The sequence below is a fragment of the Gambusia affinis genome, linkage group LG02, assembly GCF_019740435.1.
Source record: "Gambusia affinis linkage group LG02, SWU_Gaff_1.0, whole genome shotgun sequence".
Lineage (NCBI taxonomy): Eukaryota > Metazoa > Chordata > Actinopteri > Cyprinodontiformes > Poeciliidae > Gambusia > Gambusia affinis.
Window position 1 is genome coordinate 22,460,996 of NC_057869.1, and position 10,185 is coordinate 22,471,180.

Below are 10,185 nucleotides of genomic sequence, written 5' to 3' on the forward strand. Positions count from 1 at the left end.
TTATTTTTTTTATTTTTAGAAATGCTCTAGAAATGAAGGCAGCAAGACCTTCGGGGACATCACATTATGCATGGGTCTGACCAAGCTGACAGTCTTTAGGAAAAAAATACATCTTTCTTACACCTTTATTACAAAAGACTCACAGTATTGCCAATTAAAAAGTCCAACTGGCTCACAGGGAAACTGTGAGCCAGTAAACCCTGTGCCAGTGTCACTGTGACAAATCCATGAACATGTTTCCTGGAAGCGTCAAGTTCTGCCTGGTTATTGTATTTAATGTGGTATCCTGTAATGTGTTTTGCTTTGGATTTTAACTTAAACTCATCATCTTGTTGCTGCTGCTCTAAACCACCACTGGTTGAAGTTGTTTGTGAGTCTTCATATTTTCCCGTCAACATATTTTGACATATTCTCACATTGTTTTTTTGATGTAAGTGAAAGTTATTATTGAAATCAAGTTAGGAGAAATCAAGTTAGGAAGCATTACGAGTTAAAAACATTAAAATAACCACAAACTTGCAATGAGGTTTGAATTGTCCTTTTCATTTAAAATAGTTTTTGCTTCTCAAAAAGACAAAAGAAAAAGCAATATGAAAGGACCATATGTCTGGATCTTGGGTGGTTTGGTTTTTATCTGGGTTTATAGCTTTGATTATTTTTCTGTGTTTTTCCCCTTTGATTAGGCTGTTTCACTTTAGTTCAGTCTGTTCTTGGTTATTTTAGTGAGTTCATCTTTGCTGTTTAATTCCTGTGTCCAGTTGTGGCTAAGTCTAAAAAAAAAAGAAAAAAAAAAAAAAAAAGGTGACACAGAGTGTTTATTATCCTCTTTGTAGGGATGAGATGCTGGAGCCTGTAAACTGCTCTTACAGGCTTTTGTTTTGTGTCAATAACCTAAATTTTCCAAGGTGAAAGGGCTGAGAGAAACTTCAGACAACTGTCAGTCTGAGCCCATCAGATCCTTTCACAATCCAAAGCTTCATTAGTCAGCTTGAAAAACAAACAAGGATTTTGATATCAAAGTATCCATTATAGAAAGCAAGTTCTGTGTTAAAGTAAAGATCTGATCACATTTCCTCACGAATTAAGTTATAATTTTGTGTATAAAAACGCAGTTATGAACCATGAGGATTTTCAGAAGATGGTTTTCAGCTGCCTGTTAATTGTTGAAAAAATTTTTGGGTTAGACTTTCAAGTCTTTGGAGTCACTTTAAAATATTCTAGGTTTGCATTTTATTTATTAAAGCCTCTCTAAGAAGGACAGCTTAAGAATTCCCCACTTTGTAGAAGCTAACAATTTTAGTTATTTTTGCGTTTGTTTCTTATCAAACTTTAGTTTCCTAAAAGGTATTTGGTCATAAATGTATATATAAAAAAACGTTTCAAGAATTTGATTATATTACTAGTTTGTTTATACAATTATTCCTTGAAACAGTTGTATACATGAAAGATATCAGAAAGAGTTCAACTCAGGTAAACATCAGGAACATTAAAAGAAAAAAAGGAGTACTCCAATTCTACAAGAAGAGGGAGACAAAACTCTTCCTTTTGTCACAGCTAGCAGCAGCTGACTCCTTTTAGTTTGTCTTTATTTGAAAGGAAGAATAAAAGAGAAACACATTTGCTCCTCAGGTTTAAAATATTTTGCGCTCATGACAGAGATGACTGCATTCAGACACTGCAATGTCTGACCAATTAATGAATCACGAAAATCAATTAAGAACCCTGTACAACAGGAATGTACCAACATCACGCCTTCCTCTTCACATTTTATCGACTGGAAGCATTGTTGTGGAAAGAAATTTTATAAACCCACCTGAAAATCAATTCTTTGTTCCTGCTTCAACAGCAAAATGAACAGAAAAACAAATGTATTTTGCTCACCCTGCTTGCTCATGGCTCTGGGGTTTTTAAAGGAGACATTTTTAGATTTGAACAGAGGTCACTCTTCATATTTTCATTAAGAAGTCTGTTTTATTGTGCTCTTTTAAATTAGTCTGAGCAAGACTTTGTTTATTACTATTTTTCATTTAATCGTCTCTGATTGCAGAAGTTTACTTAAGAAGTTATTTTCTACTAGTCATTTTTGACTAAAAAGGGTGATGATATAGCCTGTTTATGACCACTAAAGTTAGCATAGTTACTGATTAAGCTATGAAATGGCTGGAAAACACATTTTCTAGTTTTAAATCACATTATAACCAAACGAGGAGAAGCGGCATTTAGCATCTATGCACCAAAAATCTGGAACAAACTTCCAGAAAACTGTAAAACAGCTGAAACACTGACTTCCTTTAAATCTCAACTAAAAACCCACCTGTTTAGAGTTGTATTCAAAACGTAATCAATTGCAAATTTATTGACGGAATCTGACTTGATGTTGTGTTTTTATTGTTGATTCTATGTTGTATTGTATTTTTGTGTTTGATTTGATGTAAAGCACTTTGAAATGCCTTGCTGCTGAAATGTGCTATACAAATAAAGTTTGATTGATTGATTGATTATAATGTTATTCTTTCATCACAAACATACCTGGAGTGTTTCTTGGATTCTTTCATGCATGTTTGAGGAGTCCTTTTGTCCCCAGTGGCAGCCATTTGGACACCTGCTCATGCAAAGTGCCGCCTGTTTACTCGATGCTCCTTCATGGGGCTGCAGACCCCAGTCGAGCACAGAGCACCCCACTGTGAACCCACGTTCTCCACTCAGCTCCAGCAGACTAGTGACAGCGGCGTGAATTTACTAAGTCAAATTTATTTTCAGTTATTTTTGAGGTATACAGCGTTTTTATAGAAACTGAAGGTAAAATGGGTACTTTAATGGGCTATAAAATGCCCCTTTAAAAATCAACACACATCTGTGCTATTTGAATAGCATGTATTCCTATTTTGAAGAAGTGAAATGACTTTTATGTTAGCATTCTAAACCACTACATCGCTAATGTAATTACAAAATACCTAAATAGTCTGTTACTTTAATGGGACTTTAAAAGGTGTGACTAAAGCTAGCCCTGTCGATTTTATTCAAAACAAAAATCGCATATATTTAGTCTTATACAACTTTTCAATTAAGTAAATATAGTCAAACTAAAAACCAGATTTTCATTCTAAACTGTCAGTGCAAAATCGTTTTAAAGCTACAAAATCCAAAAAATTTAAAAAGTTATATATATAGATATATATATATACCTTCTTTTTCTACATTTTTCCACACAGACCTGCTCAGACATTGGAAATAAAGAATGAAAGAATAAGCACAACTTTGACTCTGAACGAGGAGTTCTGGGCTAACTTGGATGTAAACAGCAGAATATCAGAGAAACAAAGATATCAGCAGTTTTGAATTATAAAAATAATCTTTTATTGTGTATACTACACATTCAGCGCACAAGGAATGAATGCAATATCATACAAATTCATACACTGTACAATGATTAAAGCCTAATCCTGTCATGTTAAACCAGTCTATTAACATGGTCAAGTGAGTTAATATAATTAAAGTGATTTGCATAAATAAGACTAAATAAATTATAGGACATTTTATGTTAGTCATGGCTCTTCGTTGAGCAGCTTGTCGTAATTGTTATGTCCAGTGAAGCTCTACTTGGGCAGTTTACACCTGCAAGGCAAAGAGAAACCAATGAGGATCACGAGGAACAAAGAGGAAGCCTTTCAGACTTTTATTTCCTATGGATTAAACTGAGTTCAGCAGTGGTCTAAGAAGCAGCACATATTTATATACAAAAAGCAAACTTTGTTTTTTTCTTCTCTTGAGTCAAGCAAGAGTATTATTACCACAACGTGAGTGCAAAGTATTTCAAAAAGGTCTTTCAGGCAGGTTAAATTAATCAAAGCAAAACAAAAAAGGTTTTATACACAATAGTGATTTTGTAGGATCAGATTTTGTAGATCTGATCCTACAAAAGTTGAACTTTATGAATGTATTTCCTTTTTTGTAATGATTTGTTTTTACTTTGACAATATTTAATGTAACTGAAGGAGTAAAGATTTTTAGTTTTAGATCAAACTCACTACAACTTCTACCTGAATAAGTCTGTATCAAATTCCTGTGGGTGCCCACACAATTGGCTGAGGTCTGGGCAGACATTCACAGCGCTCCACGTCTATCTCACAGTCCGACAACCAGGACCTGAGGGGAAGCTCTGCACAAAAGATATTACTGATGCAATAGTGGTAGTGATAACATTCAAAACTCAACAAATTCCAGGGTGATATTCCTCCCTGGTAAACCTTTCCCTTAAATAAAATAAATAAATAAAAATAAAAATAACATGAGCCTTTAATTCTGGAATATGTCAAAAGACTGGTGAATATTTCACCAAAAGCAAACCTGATGTACTGGAGGGGTAAGGTATGCATTTTTCACTAGAACAATCCCAAATCCATCCACTAGCACAAAGTCTCCCAGAGTCCTCTGCTTCCAACATCTGTCTCATCAGAGGGCAGCTAAACCACAAGGGGAAAACATGAACTTCAACAAAGGTGGCAGCAAAGCGCTTTTAGACTTTCTCTACTCACCCACTGCGCCTGCGTTGCTGAGCGTTGCGTCGAATTATTGCCGGCTCCATGCAGCTGCATGCGGTGTGGTTTGCGACTTTTATCAGCACGGGTTCTGGTACAAGTTTAAAAGGTGTAAAGCTGAAAATCTAAATCACAGACAGAGTTGTTAAATTCAACTACTGAAACTGCTTTTTACTTCTTCAAAACTCTATTGCAATGTGAGCTACTCACCGTTTTATTCACATATACAGTAGACATATTCCTGCAGGTCAGGCCCTCGTCGTTGCAGCAGCCACCACACCTGTCAGCAAGAATCAGAGCTTATCAGCGACTGACATGATACTAGGGCGTTAGGGATTTTTTTTTTCCCACCGTAAAAGCGATTAAAAGTTGGATTACATGAACTTGTATGCAAAACTCACCTGTGGACAGATACACAGGGTGGCTTGAAGAAAACTGAGGTATGAGAGTCCAACTCCTGGGCCACATCGATGCACGTTTCCCTGGGTGTACACTGAATACTCTGCCACTCTTCTTCTATGGCTAAAGAGGGAAAGCAATTGTGAATGGTATTACACACCCACATCCAGTGATTTGAACACGATCCAACCTTTAAGTATCTCCAGACTAAACGGTGTTGCTGCGTAGCGTGTGGAGCGGTGCGACCCGGCCGAAGGTGGAAAAGGGGAAGCCTCTGTTTGGACCTTTAGCGGCTGCAGCTTCAAGCGACACTTCCACAGCTTCCAGTCTGGGAAGTCTGTGAGTCGCAGCAGCTCGTCCAAACTGGAGGATGAGCGGACCTGCTTCTCCCACTGTCTCTTTGCCCCCTGGGTTCAAGAAAACACACAGAAACACTGAAACAATCTATTAACTGGGGTACAGTTATGATTGATTTGAAAGTTATTCATGAAAACTGGAACATTTTTAGTGATAAGCATAATTTCACAATGAAAAAAAGCAAACATTTAAATTAACATGATACAGATGCCTTTATCAAGTGTGGCTATGGATTCAGCATTTAAATTTTATACACAATAAATAGACAATTAGTATGAAAACTATAATCTGTGAATGCTTTAGTTTCATTTTCAATATGATGGCTTTTAATATTCAGTATCAAATGAACACGAGAAAGTTGTACTATAAAGTGACGTCTAGCTGTCCATGCTGAGCTAAAGCTTTTTGTTATGTTTTATGAAGGTGGATCTTTTTAAGCCCAGCTGCATCGCTATGGTAACAGATGCTGATCTCATAACCTGCTGTGAAGTGAAGTCCTGCTGAAATGAGTAAAGCGTCTCAGTTTAAATTACATGTGAAAATCCTTCTGGTGCAAAACAATATTTTGTACACAGAAATCTCTGAAAAACCCAGAGTGTCTCTGGCAGGCAGCTCATGCCACAGGACGGGGTTCATTACCGCTCCATGTTTTCTCCATTTGGGGATATTGACTCTCACCTGGCGTCCACTTCAGAATCCTAAAGATTCAAAAATTGCTTTGCAACCATTTTTAGACTGATAAATAACTTAGTCTAGACTTACATTTTGTTATTTCCATTGAAACCACCAACTGCGTGCAGGTGTTTTTGCACTAAATCTGGCTGTAATTGGTATTGATTTAACAACACTTACTAATTGTCTGTGGGTAGCACCATTTGCATTAAACACATAACATCACCAACAGTATTTGCAAATGCTAAAACAATTAAAATGCCAAGACACATGTACTGGATGTACAAACAATAACATAATGTTGCAAGCTGGCCGTAACATCCTTGCTGGCACTCCTCCCAAAGGAGTTTTAAAGCTGGGATTCAAGGGTGTGAGAAACCCATAAACCTCATGTCATGCTACCACAGGAAGGCAGAGTTCCCATGCTGATCAAACCAGAACAAAATAGAACCACACTCAACTGAGCAGCCACTCAGATGCCATATCAGAAATTGCTTTTTGTGAAAGTAATATTTTTTCAGCTGTAATTGCTCTACAATTTTAAATGGTCAAACGTCTAAACTATGTGAGAAGGGAAAGCAATTCAGATGAAAATAAGACCTTCCTAGACTAATGTCTGAGAACAAATATGCTCCCATATGGCAGGTCTGCAAACAGGGCTTGAGAAACATGAAATAATCAAAATGTTTGGTGTATTTCCAGCATAAACTGAAATTGTGGGATGTGCCTGCGACAGATTATCAGAGTCAATCTATAGATTGCGCATAAAGAAACAACTGAAATCGAAAGAGTTTACCTGAATATATGCCTGCATAGTTTGTAATAAGTACCAATGGAGCCAAAGGCTGTTAGGACTAAACATGTGTGGGGGACCAGTTGCTGGGGACTTTAGATCAAGGAACCCCCTCTCCCTCCATTAAAATATGACTCTATTCTCTCTCTTATAAATCTTTTGTATTGTTTTGCTATTAAAAAGCACTGTGTTTCATTGTCCATGTTAAACTAGACATCCATATACATGCTGGTAACCATTCTGCCTAAGAGTGAAATGAGTTTAGAAAGGGATCAGTTTTGAACAGGCGCTTAGGGCAGCCTTGGGTCCTAAGTTTCTGATTTGAAGAACGTAAACTCAGTAGAACATAGCATCTGTAGTGTGACGCACGTCGGATTTGTGAATGTTGTTTATATTTTCAGAAAAAATGTAAGGTAAAGAAAATTTACAACCACAGCGTGTCTCGACATCACTATAGATCGAGTGTGCAACACATGCATCAGTCTACTGCCCTGACAACAAGTGATTAACGTTTAATTTATTATAAAACGTCTTAGCAAGATGCAATCTCAGACGCGTACACTCGTACAATAGCTTTCCTTATTGACCTGCGAGAAAAGGCTATCAGTTGCAAAATGCTTTTTTTTAATCACTTTGTACTTGCACATGGAATAAAACCTACAAAAATGATGCAAAGTTTCATAAATGAACTTACTCTGTTGCCACCTTCCCTGTGCATGCTGGAGCTCATGTTTATCCAACCGAGCTCCAACAGCAAGAAAAAGATCCAGCACAGACTGCATCGCATCTTCTTCATCATCCACGGCTGACTCCCTGTTTTCTGTGAGCAGGGCTGTGAAAGCTCTGAGAGTTTGCTGCCTCTCCAAATGCTGGATCAACTGAGAGTCTCAGACCACACACTTTGTCTTTTCAGACTCATCTGCATAAAAAAAAAGAACTTTTGATCTTCCAGCTGCATGTAGAGTGGGTGTGTGTGTGTGGGTGTGTGTGTGTTTGAGCCAACCTGTTGCAGCAACCTGGTCAGCTATGAGCCAAAAGGAGAGATGGGCTTTTAACCAGGACGTTCCTGCTAAAGCTTTGATGGAGAAGTTGAGGTTTCCAGTCAGATAATGAGGCTGCTAAACCTGCTGAGTCAAAAAAGCTCTTTATTACTACTGTATTTCAGGGCTCCCTACTTTACGCTACCTTAGATGCCCTTACATTTGAAGGGAAAACAACCCCATGTGATAGTAGCTACAAAATTTTGTTTTGACAAAGTCTCAAGAGCTGCTAGTCTTACATCACCAAGATATATGTGATATATCTATTAACTTATAAATTTCATTTCTATCATTTGTCAAGTCTAGACTTACTGAGCCGCTCCAGGAGCAGGGACATGTGTTTTAAATGTGATCCAGACCACCGTAACGTGTGACGGGAAGTAAGATGCCAGCACCACACCCGTCTCCTAGACATCCTACTCTTCCAGACGCATTCTGTTTAGTATATACTTTGCTGGAAATTCACACACACACAAAAAAAGAAAGAAAAAAAGCTGCACTGCTGGTAGCATTGTTGATTTGCAGCAAGAAATTTGTAGGTTCAAATCCCAGCCTTGGGTCTTTCTGCATGTAGTTTGCATGTTCTCCCTGTGGAAGCGTGGGTTCTCACAGGGTGCCCTGGCTTCCTCCCACAGATCAAAAACATGAATGTTAAATTAGTTGGTCTCTCTAAATTCTCCTTAGGTCTGAGTGTGAGTGTGCCTGGTGGTACAGCCTGTCTGTGTCTGTGTTCGTGTAGCGCTGAAATGAACTGGCAGCCTGTCCAGGAGGTCAAACCTTTAAGTATCTCCAGGCTAAACGATGTTGCTGCGTACTGTGTGGAGCGGTGCGACCCGACCGAAGGTGGAAAGGAGGAAGCCTCTGTTTGGACTTGAGGCGGCTGCAGCTTCAAGCGACACTTCCACAGTCTGTGAGCCGCAGTAGCTCGTCCAAACTGGAGAATGATGCACAAAAAAACACATCAATGGCAGGCATATACTGTGTAGTCTTCAGATAATACCAGACTGTTTTGCTGAAGGAGTCTGACTATGAATAATTCATATCTTGTAAGACTGATTCAGACTTGTACTCTTCATACAAATACTGGAAATATGCAAAGAATGAAACATAAAAAAAAATAATAATAATTTAGTGCAAAGCTGAAACATAACAAAATAATGTAATGTGTCCATTCATCAAAGTCAGCTGGTTGTGATTTGGGTCAGACTACACACAGAGTTAGAGACTTAAAATTCAAATAACTGCTTTAGTCTCAGCAAACGTTCTTATCCTTAAACATCTGGTTGTGATTACAGTCAGTTAAGTGATTCTTCAGGATAACAAAGGACAGTAATCAAATGTAGCAAGATTTTATAGCAGAATATTAAAATCAGTTCAAATAAACCAAGAAAGCCTGTGAAAATAAGTCCAGTGTCTGGAAGAGTCTGTTCTCATGCAAAGGGAGTTTCCTGAAGCTACAATGGCTACCCAGTGAGAAACATCAGGAATTTCTCCACCAGGTCAAGCGGTTACAATCATTTAACAATTAAATTACTGATATGCGGCTTGGTACAGTCATATTTTCTACGTGATTTGGTGATGTTATGCAAACAAAAACACCGTTACTAGGTCACAGTAAGAAGTGGTCAAGTTTTATAGTGCAGTGGATGCTGATCCAGTTGAACTTACTAGACATATTCCTTAAATGTAATATTTAAACTGTAAAGTTTAGTCAGAAATACTTTTGAAACATCTTTCAGCAAAGTCAAACATAAAGAGTGAGGTTGTTGGTAAAGAAAACTGAACTCACCAACAACAACACTGAGAAATGAAGCAGGTCCATCCTGTCAAACAAAGAAATGTTGTTACAAAGCAATGACGAATTAGGCGTATGAGTAACAAAATTACAACTTCGATTCCCTGCAATAAACAGGATTCTGACATTTTATTATCTCAAAGGTAACAACCAACAACCCGATGCTGGTCTAGTCCTGTTCTAATTACTGAATATGTTAACTCTATGATGAGCATGTCTACTTCAGGAGATACTTGGATAAAGTCGTAGTCATACAGTCAAAACTAAATGAAATGCATCTGTTCAGCCTTATATAGGTCATTTCACAGCATGGATACTTCCAAACCTGTACATTTAAAATAAGTCTCAAGTGAACAACTAGATGGTTTTGAGTAGGTCTGCCGTGATCTCTTTCTTATTTCCAGTCCATCCCTGGGTTGAACAACAATGCTTTTACTAGTATTTATTTAAGGTCGGTATTTATTTAAGGTCATTTCATGAGAAAACCGTATTTAAAGGAGAATTCTGAGGGGGGAAAAAAACAACAAAGCATTCTAAGCTGAAAACATTTTATTCACCGCTTGGACCTTTTGGGAAAGTATGCCCAACTAC

The 10,185-nt window shown here is 37.8% G+C and overlaps 1 protein-coding gene across 2 annotated transcripts; it reads right to left on the reverse strand.

The window, feature by feature from the left end:
* Positions 1-3,332: 3,332 nt before the first annotated feature.
* vegfd (vascular endothelial growth factor D) lies at positions 3,333-7,866 on the reverse strand. Of its 2 annotated transcripts, XM_044099376.1 has the most exons (9): positions 7,763-7,866; positions 7,454-7,678; positions 5,128-5,344; positions 4,940-5,060; positions 4,749-4,818; positions 4,536-4,663; positions 4,348-4,463; positions 4,041-4,159; positions 3,333-3,615 (listed from the first exon to the last, which is right to left on the reverse strand). In XM_044099376.1, the coding sequence occupies exons 2-8, from the start codon at positions 7,556-7,558 to the stop codon at positions 4,056-4,058; spliced, it is 861 nt and encodes a 286-aa protein (XP_043955311.1). In that variant the 5' UTR covers positions 7,559-7,678; positions 7,763-7,866; the 3' UTR covers positions 3,333-3,615; positions 4,041-4,055. The 2 variants fall into 2 exon arrangements, with proteins under 2 accessions (XP_043955311.1, XP_043955318.1); XM_044099383.1 differs by lacking the exons at positions 7,454-7,678; positions 7,763-7,866 and adding an exon at positions 6,763-6,905 and having other exon boundaries at positions 3,384-3,615.
* Positions 7,867-10,185: the final 2,319 nt, after the last annotated feature.